Source organism: Panthera uncia (assembly GCF_023721935.1).
Source record: "Panthera uncia isolate 11264 chromosome C1 unlocalized genomic scaffold, Puncia_PCG_1.0 HiC_scaffold_4, whole genome shotgun sequence".
In the NCBI taxonomy this organism is placed as follows: domain Eukaryota; kingdom Metazoa; phylum Chordata; class Mammalia; order Carnivora; family Felidae; genus Panthera; species Panthera uncia.
The window spans coordinates 34,058,689-34,074,851 of NW_026057585.1; the positions used below are offsets into that span (position 1 = coordinate 34,058,689).

At 37.2% G+C, this 16,163-nt stretch overlaps 1 protein-coding gene across 1 annotated transcript in view; it reads left to right on the forward strand.

The window, feature by feature from the left end:
* DDAH1 (dimethylarginine dimethylaminohydrolase 1) overlaps positions 1-16,163 on the forward strand; it is a 136,484-nt gene that overhangs the window by 85,886 nt on the left and 34,435 nt on the right. The window contains exon 2 of the mRNA XM_049618481.1: positions 10,958-11,057. Within this exon, the coding sequence (XP_049474438.1) occupies positions 10,958-11,057 (100 nt within the window). The remainder of the gene's footprint in view (positions 1-10,957; positions 11,058-16,163) is intronic.

Genomic DNA, 16,163 nt, shown 5'->3' on the forward strand with positions numbered 1-16,163 from the left:
TTGTTTTGTTTTGTTTTGTTTTGTTTTGTTTTGTTTTGTTTTGTTTTGTTTTGTTTTGTTTTGTTTTAAGTAGGCTTCATGCCCAGTGTGGAGCCCAACACAGGGCTTGAACTCATGATCCTGAGATCACAAGTTGGATGCTTAACTAACTGAGCCACCTAGGCGCCCCTTCAGAGCTGTTTTTAATCTTTCCTGTGTACTCTGGCCCTATCAGTTTTCCTTCTGCATTTCTGCCAAACCTTTGCATTCACATGTCCTCCAGATCTGAGCACTGGTTCAGAGATGAGAGTGTCAGAACATCAATTTCCCGCTCTGACATATGGAGCTATAACAATTATGCTTAATCTAAAGAATTGAGGCAGTATAATAATTCTTTTTGGCTTTAAAAGTTGTTATTTACAATCTGCTTTCTTCTATAAACAGGATGGTCTTAGTGTCACTAATGGCATTTAGTCAAAATTCTTGTCAGCCACAATAGCAGTTATTATCAGTTAAGATAACACCTTACATAATTGTGTAATTTATTGAATGGCAAGTCAGGTGTATTTCTGGAGAAAGAAAAACCCTCCATTTAACAATTGTTTCTACATCAGAACTTAATGAATTTTAGTAATGTAGCCTATTGTTATGAACTCTTTGGATATTGCTTGTCAGGTTTGTTATATAAGTAAATGAATTGTTTTTAGCTGCAACTAACAGAAACTCAATTCAAATTGATTAAGGAAATGAAGAATCTCATATGCCAAGAATTTCTGTGCTCCAGAGTTGGTTGATTCATCAGCTCAATAATGTCATCAAGGACCAAGGTTCTTTCCATCTTTCTGTCCTGTCATCCTTGATGACAGTTGGGCTCTCAGACTAGCACCAGTTTCACGTACCATATCCAGACAGACAATGTCCAAAGGAAGAAGTGAGATTACGTTTCTTTCTGTACCACCAGGAAACTGTCAACAGACTTCCTCTCAGTGGCCCAAATTAGGTCATGTGTACCAGTCCCTGGCAAGAGGGATGAAACTGCCTTGACTGATTCAGACTAGGAGGGATATGTTATTATTAATATGAGATAATCCATGTAAAATCAGTTAGCACAATGCTTAGCACTTAGAGCTTAATAAATTTTATATATTATTAATGATGATAAGTCTGTGGCATTAATATTGTAAAAGAGGGCCAGAGTTACGAGTGATTAAGAGGTAGATTCCTCAGCCCTGGGGGTTACTGATTCTATGTTGAGGAGATAGAGAGAGGTGACCAGTACCATCTATGTGTAGTAGGTACACCTGGAAAGGCCATCTACAGTGCAGGGTTGTAGTTTAAGGCTCAGATCTTTAGAGAGAGCACAGACAAGGTCCCTACTCATAGGAAGAGATTGGGATAAGTTACTGCCACAGGACTCCAGGGAAAAGAACCAAAGTCACACCTGGGTTTATAGTCTAATGTGGAACAAGGTATAAAGAATGACTTAATGCTGAGCCTCAGAGGATTGGCCTGGAGCTTGTTAGATCCTCCTTTTTTAGATGACAGTTGATCCTGGTAGGGATGAACCCAAAGTTGAAGTTTCCTATCCTCCAATTGGTTAGTATAAGAAAGTATGCAGAGGTTAGCAGCTAAGCAGGCCCTGATATGTGTTTTCTCATAAGAAAGGCATTATTGGTGCTCTACATAGTGTAATTATTATCGTTGTTGGCAGATAATTAGCAGCACCTTGGGTTACTAAGAAACAAAAAAAACAAAAAAACATGAAGTATCATAAGTTAGTGTTGACACTCACACACCTTGTTTTTTAGATACAGCTTTTCCCACTGCAGCAGAATCCTGTTGGCCTCTGAGGGTTTGCATCCTCCTCAGATTTTTTCATCTACTTTTGGGTTTCCCATGTCTTCCCACCGCCCTCCTCCCCATCCATATACTCAGCTTCTTGCTTCTGACTGAATTTGGTTAAAATCTAGAATACATTATTCATGAATAACCATCTGGAATGTTTTCAGTAAACTATCTTGGAGGGAAATAAAATTACAGTTAAAGTCACATTTATGAATGCCAAAAACTGTTTTGAGACTCCAACTTCGAAATGTAGAGCTGGAAATGACTTCATTTTTAAGCTGACCTGTACCCTCTCATCTTACAAGTATGGGAACCAAGATGCTAAATATTCTGGTTAATTTTTAGAACTTGTCACTAGAGATAAGCCAATAAGTTTAGAAGTCCATATCATAAGATAAACCAATAAGTTTAGAATTCCAAGAAATCAATGGTAAAAATGCAATGGATATTAATAGTCTTTGGGAAATGTTTCAAGAGATCTTATTCGTGTAACAGTTATCAAAGCTCAAAAAAAGGAAAATGAACTAGGTAGTTATAAAACTTTCACACATGTTGACCACGAATATCATGAGTTCCCAGAATAATCAAAGGATTAATGACATTTACTTGACTCTTCCTGATAACTTCTGAAGATTTTAATGCAGTAAATAATTTCCAGTTCTGTTGACCATATTCTTAGTATAGTAAGGCCTTAATTAATTTTTCATAAGTTAAAGTGAGCTGTTTGTGATCTGAGAATTATCCAGAAACCTGTTTGGTTTCTAAGGAAGAAAGATGACCCACCAGCAGGAAAGATAACCATTATAAACATTTTTATTTCTTAGCTTAAACGTTACTTCCTCAAAGTGACCTTTCTTGACCCCTGAATCATGTACCCTTCTTATTTCTCAAAGCACACTATTGTTTTCCTCCATAACCCTTATCATAATGTGTAAACTATATGTTGATTTGGGTGAATCTTTAATATCTGTTACCCTAAGGGCACTATATAGCAGGAGTCATGTCTATTTTTTGATGACCACTCATTACTGTCTATTGTGGTATCTAGCTCAGAGCGGATACTCAATATTTACTGAATGAATGAAACTGAGAATAAGATTGGGATGGCTCAAGACACATTTTTGTTCTGCATTACTAGGTATATACTAGAAGGGTACATACTTCTGTCATTTTCATTTCTATGAGCATGTATTAGATTTGTAACTTTAAAAAAAAAAGTATTGCAACTTGATTTCTATATTTTAAAATCTAACTGTACAACATTTTAGTAAACATTGGATTAAGGAAGTTGGTGGATCTAAAACTTTAAACTCAGTTAAAACATTTTCTTTTTCTCGGGAATTTCTTAGGAACATCTTAAGAACTTTTGCATCTTATTCTGAATAAACAACTTAGACATAAGTTCAACATTTTGCTTGTGACCAAAGGCCTTTATAGATAAATTTTTAAAGTAAAATGTTTAAATTAGGAACTTTCTGTATTAGTTTTCCATTGCTGTGTGACAGCCTACCATAAATATAACACTTAAAAGAACACCCACTGGGGTGCCTGGGTGGTTCAGTTGGTTAATCATCTGACTCTAGATTTCGGCTCAGGTCATAATTTCATGGTTTGTGAGTTCGAGCCCCACATCAGGCTCTGTGCTGATGGCATGGGGCCTGCTTGAGATTCTCTGTCTCCCTCTCTCTCTCTCTCTCTCTGCCCCTCCCCCACTCTCACTCTCTCGAAATAAACAAACATTTAAAAAAAATAAAAGCATACCCACTTATTATCTCTCAGATTTTGCAGATTGGAAGTCTGGGTGTGGCATACCTGGTTGTGGTTGTTGGCTGGGCTCTGTTCTCACCTGGAGCTTAGGTCTTCTTCCAAGCTCATTCAGGTTGTAGTCAGAATTCATTTCCTGTGGTTGTAGGATCAAGGTCCCTGTTTTTTTGCTGGCTGTTGACTACGGGTTTCTCTTAACTCCTAGAGACAGCTCTGCGGGCATACCTCTAAAGGCAGTTCCCAATATGGCTGTTTGCTTTTTTTTCCAGACTAGTAGGACATCTCTCTGACTTCTTCCATCTCTGATCTCTAAACCCCCATTTAAGGGCTCATCATATTAGGTCAGGCTTACCCAAGATAGTCTCCCTTTTAATGAACTCAAATCAACGGATTAGAGACACAGTTGCATCTGCAAAATAACTTCACCTGTGCTATAAAAATGTGCCTAATCATACGAGTGATATCTCCTCACATTTATAGGTTCTTTTAACACCCAAAGGGAGAGATTTGCACATGGTATATACATCAGGCAGTGGCAGTCTTGGGTATTGTAGAATTCTTCCTCCATAGTTCCCAATGTGGTAAATTCTCAGAATCTTTCCCAGTTGATTGAATTGGTTTGAAATGTGTGTGGTGACTTGGTTTGGAGTGTATCTTCATGTCTCTGTGCTTTTGTAATCTCATTGTAATTAAAATGCTTTTGTTGACTGTCTGAAGATTTCTCTACAAATAACTCCTTCTCACGATCTGATCTAGGAATTGGAAAGATGAAGTAGTGGTTCTCAAAATTCATTAGTTTATATATATGCTTAGGAAAACAAAATTTAGGATAGGATCTTTAGAAACCAAACCTAAGTTCACTTTGCTGCGATTTGTAGCCTGTCCCTCCTACCCCCGTTCCTCCAGCATGTCTGAGTTCCCATTTTTGTTCATACAAATAAAGTGAACATAATCTGGTTTTTTTTTAATGTTTAGTTATTTATTTTGAGAGAGAAAGAGAGCAGGAGAGAGGCAGAGAGAGAGAGAGACAGAGAGACAGAGAATCCCAAACAGGCTCCACAATGCGGGGCTCAAACCTGTGAACCGTGAGATCATGACCTGAGCTGAAACCAAGAGTTAGACGCTTAACGGACTGAGCCACCCAGACACCCTGAACATAATCTGTTTTTAAGAGTATTATAAATGCTTACAATCTCTTCTAATATTTATTTTTGTCTGACTGCATAGTAGATATATAAATTATCTTGTTAGTGACAAGTTGTGTAGGAGAGAAGAACACAAACTGCAGAGTAAAGTTCTCTAAGTTCATATCTCAGCTCTGCTGCTGTAAGACCTTGGTCAAGTCACCTGCCGTGCTTCTGCTTCCTTGTCTCTAAAACAGATAATTCTTGTACGACTTTTATTGGGTTATGAGGGTTAGATTATTAAAGATGAATTCTTAAGATAGTGTCTGATACAGGAAGACTATACAAATGTTTGCTTTTATCATTGCTAAGTAAATTCCTCCTAAGAGTTTTGTCCTAAAATTATAGCAGAGGATTCCAATATGTTTTTATTTAGGAATTTTTCAGACTCAGTCATTTAGTATGTTATGCCTCTCTCTGATCTTTTTTTTTTTTTTTTTTTTTTGGTAGTTCTGGTTAGTTTTAGTAATTTAATTAGCACACATGGGAAAGTTAAGGAATAAACCACTGAACAAACCTCAGGCATCCCAAAGTTGAAGGGTGGTAATTAATATGCAGGCTGTCATTGGTGAACATTCCTGATGTGGTTTATACATTCTGTTCATATTACTTAGTGTTTTAATTGTACTGCACCTTAGCATCCTAAGACCCTCGTATACAGAAATGTCACCCATCTCTGAAATGAAGAGGTCATGGAATCTGGATCCTCTTAAATAGGATCTTGTAATACCAAGTAGACTTGAGTGTACAAAGTTGGAAAACAGAAGGCATGAGCTTCATTTCTGATGTGGGCTGTGCTTTGTTTGGAGGCTTCAGGAAAATCATAATCACACAGTGCAGTGAATAGGAACACAAACAGGAGCATGGGCTCAGAAAGCTTGACTCAGCAAGTCAGTCAACTTCCTTTAGCCTTAGTTTACTCATATGTAAAATGGGTATACTGATGCCTGCCCTTACTTCCTTTTCAAGTTATTGTGAGCATCACAACAAATATTTCATTTTATTATCACTGTATATTCATAAGGTATATCTGCTCTGCTGGCTTGTTAACTTCCCAGGAACAGGGACTATGGTTTGGTGTTTAAATATTTGTAGCCAGGTTAAAAAAAAAAAAAGTTGGCATCTACTAAAAGTTTGCTGAACTGAAATGTTGACTAACTGAGAAAAGATATATAAAAGTATGATAGAGACTTGAAGTATTGTTATAAAATCAGCCAAATGTACACTAGTCCAAGTGGCCACAGGATCAAAGATGTGCTGATTGACAAAGAACATTAAAGTGGCATAAACAAATGGAATGTGACCTTTTGAGTGTGACCAGGGACAACACAGTGTAACTTTGATGTATCAACAAGTTTCAAGCCAGCTGTGCCTTGGCATGATAGAGGCATCACATCAGCTTCTTGAGTGGCTTCCTCAGCATTATCTATGGCTACCAACAAAGCTATGTTGCTGCTATTCAGCTCTTAAGAGCTAGATAAGAGTGTGAATAGGATGACAGTGTAATTTTAAAGCTCTTATAATACGATGAGTACTTGGAACATTGAAATGGGCACTGAAAACCTAGTGGTGATAGCACAGCTCCTAGCACATGGCAGATCTGGGGGGAACAGAGTTATGTTGGCCACAGACAAGCCAATGCCAGTGTCCTCATTCGTGGTTATAACATCTGGCACCCCACTGAGCAGAGCAGCTAAAGGAAAGCAGCTTGGCAGACAGGTCCGTGCAGACTCTTAATGGGACTGCAGCACGAAACTGTTCATCAGGCCTTGTGAGCACATTCACCACATCCAAATGGAAGATATGAAACATCAGAGTGGTCATTGTTGAAAATAGGCAACAAAAGCAACTTTGGACAGGGCCAACTTGAAAATATTGGCATCTACGTAAAGAATACTGAACTAATGACAGTGCTCTTACAAGCTATTGGGAGTATAAATTCCCAATAAAATGTGTAAGGTTTTATAATTATTTTAGTATTTTGTATTTGGGGGAAATTTTGCAAGAAGAGTTGGGATCAAATGGTATATTTGTATCTTTTATTTCTTTTTGAAAGGTAGCCAGAATCCAAACCAAGCACTGAGTTAATTTAGGGCAAAACAATAACATCAGCAGCTACTGGTTTTGACCACAGTGTGCCAGGCAGTATATATTAGCTTATTTGTTACATAATTCCTGTTAGAGTGGAAGCACTATCCAATTTGCAGATTAGAAAACTGAGGCTCAGGAAGTATAATTCGTCCCAAGTTGCATACCTAATAAGTGGTAGAGCCTGAGTTCAAATCCCCAGTTCTTTCCATTCACCATGAGAACCCAAAAGGAGTAAGATGAGAAGACAGGAAGATGATGTAAACATGAAGGACACATGAGGGAACAGAAATGAGGGCCATGAAAGAAGGTAAGAGAGTAGAACACAAAGGGTAAGAAAAGGGACCAGGCATTGAGAAAGAGTGGGAGTTCTTTCGATTGAGTCCTTTAGAGTGGTCATGTCTTAGGAACTGTCATCATTCTGTATCACCTTGGCTGATGCCCCTTTGAGTCCTGTGGGACAGCTTAGCAGACAGGTCCACTTACCGCCTTATCTAGTACATCCAGCGGGGTGGTTTTAAAGCAGAGATTAGACAAGAAAGCTACCACATAGCCTGACAGCTTCCAGGAGCTGGAAAGAAATTAAACTGGAATGATTCAAATTTAAATGTGTCTTCAGTGTATGTGCTCTAACTTTACGTTGGCTTTGCAGAAAACATGTGTCATTTTAATTCACTGGAAAGCAGGTGGAATCTGTCATGGGGTGAAACATAAGAAATCTGTCCAAATGTAAGAAAAAGCAACAGCTTCCTTTTGTGCGTCAGTTTCATAGTACAAGTATGTGTCACTCGGTCCACATAAGCTGATATTCACCAAAATAATAAAAGTCACATCTAATAGTCATTGAGCAATTATAGTGTGCCCAGCGCGTTACATGTATTTAATCATCAGGAGGAGCCTAGGGGATTGGTACTATTATGACCAACCACCCATTTTAAAGATGAGAAAACTGAGGCTCAAAAATTAAACAAGTTATCACTGGCTAATAAGTAGCTGAGCTGGGATTTGAATTGCAGGCCCTTGATCATAACACTACACTATGAAGTGCCTGTGACTTGTGTCACCCCATGATGACATGAGTACTCCAAAAAGAGAGAGAGAGAAGGAAAGGGAGGCAGAGAGGGCACTAAGAAAAGGAGAAGATAATGACCTCAAAACTAGTACCAGCTTTGAGGAAGACATGTGGGTTGGATGGTTGGAAGTCGTAGAGGTGATCTGAACCTCTCTGTGGTCAGAGAAGGAATCTATAGCAAAGCAAAGGGTAGGAGGAGCCAAAAGGGGGCAAGAAGAAATGGGAGTACAAAGTAAAAGAATGAAACCAAGTACACGCAGAGTGTAAAGGGGAGGAAGAAAAGTTCGTGTAAATCTTTGGAGTATGAAAATAATGTAGTTAGATTTTAAATTAAAGTTGTTTCTCTGATTTACCCTTTTATTTCCAATTTCATGGGTGAAAATGACCTATTCAGCTCAACCTTTAGAATTAATACTGTTTGTCTGACAGTTTCTCTCCACCCTGAGTAACACTAAGTTCCACCCTGCAAGGTTAGCATCTCAGTAAAAGGTGGGTGTGCTGTTTAGTTGTTGGGTTTTGTTTTGTTTTTTTTTTCCTCTTGAAAGTTAATTAAGTCAACATTAACCATGGCTATGTAACCACAGAATGGGCAGTTTCTTTGAAGGCTCATGGTTTGGATCTTTTCCTGCAAAACTTCCCACTTCTATAGCTATATTTAGTGTGCTAACTGCCTGAATGACTGGCTTGCTGTGGGTCCCTGTGTCACGGCAGTACTGGGCCTTGTTTGCCTCCAAGTTTGCTTTGTGGAACCATGATGCCAAGAGTTTGCAGTTCTCAGTCGACAGCCTCTGGGTTCAGCCTCTCTTGTTTCTTCTCCAGAAATTTCGCTGGAGTTAGCATTGCCGATTTGATGCTATGTGGTTCTATGATTCTCAGAACCATTTACTTAATATTTAATAAATTTTTAAACTTGTCCATACCCTTAACTCTGAAAGTAATATGGTATCATCAATGTTTGTATCCTGACGACTTTGTTTATATAGATGTGACTGAATATTTAAGGAGAAAAAAATAAAGTACTGGCCTTGCGCAAAAGCCAGTTTTCTCATGTTGGTGCAGCTGTTTTAACTTTTAAGAAACCACAAGCATTTTATCCTCTAAAACTTTAATTTGAAAGACACAGGACTTTTAAAGAAATACAGTGTTTCTGAAACTGGTGTATATTAGCCTCCCTACTTCTGTTCTCTTTAAACTCTTAAGAATTGAATAAAGTTCCTGAGTTGATATTACATATACATTTTTCAGAAAAATACATGTAATTGCTGTATTCCTAGTAATCTTTGAAATGTTAAGTTATAGTAGAAGCAGTAGCATCATAAGAGAGACAAAATGTAACAATAGCTGCTTCATTCTCTTGACCTCTCTTCAAGCTCAGAGAATTTTCCATAGACCCAGAGACAGATGCCAAAAGGAAACAGTTGTGTGTTTTCTTGGGTTCACTGTAGCCCAGCAAGCCCTGGTAATTGTTATTCGGCTTCTTTTTTTATGCTACAGCAATGATTCTCCTTCCTGTTACATAGAAAAACCTATTCTCCTGTTAAAAGAGAACACTAGATGTGTTTATTACAACATTAAGACCGTTTGTCCATGGAAATAATTTTTTATTGTTCTGAGTCACTCTGGTTTGTGGAATTTTTACATGAGTTCCAGCACAGGGATGAGATGATATATTTATTTTAATTTGTATCCTCTTTTTTTCTTGACTGCATGAATGTCAGGCTTGTTGTCCGAATATCCCCATATTTTTATTACTTTAGAAGTTACACTGCTGTAGTTGTGTCTCCTAAATTCTTCATTGACAATTCACTCTGTGTCCTGGGCATGCTGAATTTTGGCAGGACTACCTGCTTCTCTCAGTGTCATGGGATCTCTTGTTTTTCCATTAGCCCCATTCATGTTGTCTCGACATATGTCTTTACCATGTCAAAGGTTATACAGACCTTCAGAAATACTTGAATTGTTTTGTTGAGGGGTGGCTGGGTGACTCAGCTGGTTAAGCATCTGACTCTTGATTTCAGCTCAAGTCATTATCTCACGGTTCATGGGTTCAAGCCCCAGGTCCGGCTCTGTGCTGACAGCAGGGAGCCTGCTTGGGATTCTCTGTCTCCCTCTCTCTCTGCCCCTCCCCCACTCATATTCTCTCTCTCTCTCTCTCTCTCTCTCTCTCTCTCAAAGAAGTAAACATTTTCTAAAAATTGTTGAGCAGCTGGAAAGACTTGAATTAAACTGTGAACTTCAAAGGGCATTTGTTATGCCTTAATTTTTTTTTCTTGCATTAAAATAAACCTCACTTAGAAGTATTCCCTAACTCAGCTCAGAATATCTCTGCTTTAAACTATACCCTGGAATCATAGAAAGCCCCTAAAATTCATTTTCAACTATTCTTTGGTTTGATTGCAATTATTGTATGTGTTAATCACCTCTAGGAACATTGGTTAAATTTAACTAACAGTTCAGATTTACAGAGTAGTCTTAGATGTTCTGACATTTTAGAAAATATTTGAATAGAAAATAATGACTATCCTGTGGGCTGAGATTTCAAGTTACTGGTTATTGTCATTATTATTTCTTCCATATATTACTCTGTGTGTATGCAATTCTGACTGACTTACTAACTGACTAACTGACTGACTTAAGATTTAAAATTAAATCTTGTACTTTCTGGCAAGAATTTGAGGATTGGGTGTTGCCTTCTACCTTTTTTGACTCATATGTCCTAACTAGTCGGCCTCCGAAAGAAAAAGGGGCTATAATACTGACGTGAGCATAGACTAGACAGAGACAAATTGGACAATTTCTAATAGATAATTTCTTCTCTTACAATAATTTCTCTTACAATAGATAATTTCTTCTCTTTGGTCATGGCTGGTCCAAACTATACTACCTATATTCATATATTCGCAAGGGTTTATGTGTGTGTGTGTGTGCACACGGGAGCATGATTCAGCACTCAGAAGTTTTAGGTGATTTGTTTTCTTGTCAGAAAATGGTAGAATATTAATCTGAATCACTTTATTTTCAACAGGTTGACATGATGAAAGAAGCATTAGAAAAACTTCAGCTCAATCTAGTAGAGATGAAAGATGAAAACGCAACCTTAGATGGTGGAGATGTCTTATTCACAGGTATCCTAGTCCTTACTTTCTCCTATCCAAAACTATTTCTGATACCTGGCTTGTATTCACTTGTTTAACTATAGGTTTTTTTAAATTACCAAAGTAAAAATGCCAAATGCAGAGAAGCTGGAAAATACAGGAAAGCACAAAAGAGAAAAAAAAACAAAAATGACCTTTCATCCAACATTTGGGTGTATGTCCTTTTAGGACCTTTATATGCATGTAGTATTTGCCTATTTTTTACAAAAATGTTATCAGGGTGTACCTATCACTTCATAGGTTGCATCTACTACATTCTACAGGGTGCATTGTTTTGCATTGTGATATAATATCTGGTTTGTATTTAAAAGATTCTTAATTCAAGATGTGTCATTTACACATGATTTTCTTCCTGGACAGCAAGATGAATTTAAGTAATTTTCAGTGTAAATTGATTTGGCTTCAGTGCCAGATGAATAATAGCAGAACTCAGCCAAGTATAAACAGCTAATACTATTATTGATCTAACTAGAATCAGTTTTTATAGTGGGTATAATATGGCTGCTAAAAAAAACAGTAAATGTAGCATTTAATCTTCCTCTTTTATGATTGTATTATTGTTTTGCAAAAGTCATGTGCTAAAATTTGGATCCCCAGATTGATTCTACTTAAACTGACAATTTGTAACTTATAGTGAGAGTTTACTTTCACTTGAATGTCAGAGAATAAATACCTGTTTCACGGATGGATCCCTACCAACAAGGACTGGTTCCTTGGGAATGTAGCCCAGGTGCCCCACTGAAAGCATGAAGTTTCTCAGAAGTCTAAGGTTTTAGCTGATATGAATTTTATATTGAATCCCTTGTATATAGGCAAAATATAGCCATCTTCATTTTAATACAAAGATAATATTTTGTATTACATTTTGATACAATGAATTTTCTTGGAGAAGAGGTATTTATCCTGTGACATTTGAGGAGTTCTTTGCTCAGTGTCACATACCTTTAGGTGGAGCCACTGTGTTGCTGAGCTCCAGGGGGCACCTTTCTTATCACAAGCTTATGCATAGTACCCCCTGGAGTTGTGCACTGCACAACCTGTGCTACCACTGCCTCTGGGGCATTGTATGTACACCCATTGAGCCATAAGAATACAGAAAAGGGGGTCAAGGAGGCCTACGCCACATTCTCAGCTCTGGCCATGTCTGAGCAGACTCAGGCATTCTTTCGAATCTGCCTAGTAAGTTCCCCTGAGAATATTCTTTGTATCTCCCATTGACGGCACTTTCATTCTTTTTGGCAGCACAGAACAACAGCCTGTTTCTCTTAGAAAATAGGCTTTTGTGAGCAGCTAGATGTGTAAATCACACTTCTTACAATAAAACTCTTCTTTACCAGAACACAGCCATATAATAAATAATGTGTAAGCAGGTACTGATAATATTTGAAGTATGCTTTAAAACAAGCTGTGCTCACAGCCACCTAGTTATCTCACCAGCTGAACTGAACAGATTCCCTGAAATTTTCTCAGTGTAATGGCACAGTTTATGCCAAGAACCTCTTCCTCTGGTCAGAGGTCTTTCCACAGCATTTCAACCTTAACGTTTTTGCCCCAACTTCTAATTAAGCACCTAAGCATCGAGGCTTGCCTCTATCACTATCTGTAAGCACTTTTTTGGTAACATTCAATCCTTAAGTTAATATCTTGAAAGTTATTTTATTCAAAACTGAGATCCTGTTGGGATATTAGATCTTTATCTGCTTGGCACCTCATTTACACCTGATGTCTGGTTCTGCCTTCTATTTCCTACCTCTCAATTAGTTTTTCCTTTTTTTAAATTGTGGTAAAATATATATAACATGAAATTTGGCATTTTAAACATTTTTTTTAAGTTTCTTTATTTATTTTGAGAGAGAGCATGAGCAAGAGAAGGGCAGAGAGAGGGACAGAGAATGAGAGAATCCCAAGCAGGCCCTGTGCTGCCAGCACAGAGCCCAACCTCACAAACCATGAGATCATGACTTGAGCTAAAACCAAGAGTCGGACACTTAACTGACTGAGCCACCCAGGTGCCCTTCAATTTTTGGATTCAGCAGAGTCAGGTAGCACTTTCCACATTTTCTGGGTCCTCTTCCTTCTGTAACTCAGAGCTTCATTAACAATTGATTGAAGGGTGCCTGGGTGACACTTGATTTCAGCTCAGGTCATGATCCCAGGGTTGCAGGATGGAGCCCTGTGTCAGTCTCCATGCTGGTGTGGAGCCTGCTTGGCATTCCCCCCGCCCCTTCTCTCTCCCTCTCTCTCTCTTTCTCTCTCTCTCTCTCTCTCTCTGCCTCTCTTCCCTGCGCATGCTCTCGCTCTCTCTCTTTCAAATAAAAATTAAAGAAAAAAACAAGGAACTAAAAAACAAACAAACAAAAAAAAAACACAACTGATCAAGAAATGGACAGAAGGAAAGCAGCTTTCCCACTCCAGTTCTGCTGAGAATCTTGTCAGTCAGGCGAGCAGCTACTGGAAGAAATTATTTCAATCCTATTTCTCTTAAATAATCATCAACTTACCTCTACTTTTATTTTTCTATTTTTATGGAATATGGAGCAACTAAAGAAGAGTTATAAATGTTTATGTACAACTTAAAGACTAATGATAAAATGAGCACCCGGTGCCTGCCACCTGGCATAAGAAATTGCCAGAACCATAGGAGCCCCACTCCTCCTCTCTTTTTTTTTTTTTTTCTCTTTGTTTTGCTTGTCTTACAGGTTTGTATGATTAGAGTCCTACTATAGGAACTATTCTATGATTTGTGTGTTTTTGATTCAACTTGGTGTGTGTAGCTAGTGTCTTCACTGCTATATGGTATGCCATGGAAAAACTACACCACGATGAATTTATTCATTTTACTGCTGATGTATATTTGAGTGTTTTCCAGTTTTTGTCTGTTGTCTTCAGTGCTGCTACGTACATTCTTGTGTGTGTCTCCTGGGAATGTGTATAAGAGTTTCTCTCAAGTAAACAACTAGAAATGGAGTTTCAGGTGATAAACTTTTTACTCCAGTGAAATGTGTGTGATTTTTTTTCTTGCATCTACTGATGTGATTAATTGCACTAATTAATTTTCTGATATTGGTCAGTCTTGCATCCCTGGGGTGAAGTCAAACTCCATTGTGATATATTCTCTTTTTACTACAATGTTGGATTTAGTTTGTTAATTTTTTTTTCAAGACTTTTGTTTCTGTGACCTGTAATTTTTCTTGCTTGCTATCTTTGTCTGGCTTTGGTAAAAGAGTTATCTTAACCTCACGACATGTATTGGGAATATTTCCTATGTTTCCATTCCCTAGATTCAGTACTATTTGAATTGTTCATTCCTTGAACTTTGGTAGAACTTACCTAGAAACAGGCCCTAGTTTTCTCTGTCGGGAGATTTTAAACTGATTTAGTTCCTCAAATGATTGCATGACTGTTGAGGGTTTTCTGAGTCCGTTTTCAAGAGTTCTGTTTTCTAATATTTTGTTTTTATCTAACTTTTCAAAATGTTGGGTATAAACTTATTCATATCTTCTTACTATCTGTTTTAAGCTGCATAGCACTATAGCTATGTCCCCTTTTCATTCATAATGTTTATTTGTGCCTTCTCTTTTTTCTTTTGTGTCTGAGATCTGTTGATTTCATTAATCTTTTCAAAGAACCAATTTGGGGTTTTGTTGAATCCTCTTTCTTGTATATTTCTTTTTCTCTTCCTGTTTCTGTCTTTAATTCCTTCCTTCAAATTTCTTTGTTTTTATTCTGTTCTTTCTTTCTTATATTTCAAGCTAGAATTTTGTCTCTTTAATTTTGAAACTTTTCTCATCTTTAATTCAAGTAGTTAAAGCTGTTGTAACTTTCAAGTACTGCTTTAGCAGAATCCTTCCTGTTTTTATATATATTTGCTATCATTAAGTTTTAAATGTTTTCTGATTTCCATTACGATTTATTCTTTGACTCATTTGTGTTCTTTAAAAAACATATCGATCATTATTGCAAGTTGCAGGGACACCCAACTCATTACCCTGATAGTTCATAAGGGAAGGAAACATTCAGGCATTTAGCTGTGTTTCCTTTATGCATTCTATTTCAAGTAAACCAAATACTTGGCTAAGAAAGTTTTTCTTTTTAGAATTCTAGCCCGTAAATGTAGATTCCTAATAAACTAATGGATCTGTGTAATGATGGTCACACGATGTTAAAACCTTTATATGAAAGCTTGACGGAGAACTTTATAATGTAGGAATCAGGCTGACATTTATTAAGCAGAGAATTTTTTGTTGGCCTTTCCAAAATACCACTGGAACACACAGATTATTCTAGTATCACTGAAAACGTGGCAGTCAGTCATGTGCCTCATGATGTGCTGCAATAGTGCAGCCCCACCTCAGAAGTAGTCCTATCCAAAAAAAATCTTTTGAACAAGGATCTAATTAAGCATCTACATGAAACTATCAGTTTACTGAAAATACAAAGGATAAAGGAACAGTTTCATGTTAGATGATACACAAGGAAGCAACCAGCCGAATCCAGGCTGTAGGATCATCAATAGGACAAATGACCTGGCTTCTTCTGTAAAAGAATAAGGTGAGAGGGTGAGTTGATACAGAAAAAAAGATGACATAAGAAACGTAACGACAACAACAAATTTTTTTTTTAATCTTGCAGTTCTAGAAGTTATTACTTACATCAAAAAGGCCATTTAGGGGATATAGTCTACCATACTGCTAGAAACAGAAGTCCAACTTACTTTTTAAAGAGACAAGTTTGCTTTTCTTTGTACTTTGCTACCTTAGTCTTTTAAAATAGAAATAGTATGCAAGCCCCATTATAAATTTGTTTAAATTTGCTTAATCCGTTAGATGTTTTTCCTAAAAATTGTGTATAAATCTAATTTATAAATCTATTTTTGTCTTAAAAGAATTAAAGAAATTTGCTTTTTAAATTTCAGCTGACTTTTTTAGTAAAGTGAGTAATACTTTTGTCAAATAAAAGACCCTTTCCCTTAGTTAAGTTTTGATTTGTATGTAGTGAGTTTTCTCAAGGGACAACATAAACATACCATTACAAAAACGAACAAACAAACCAAAAATACATGTCAGTATACCACCA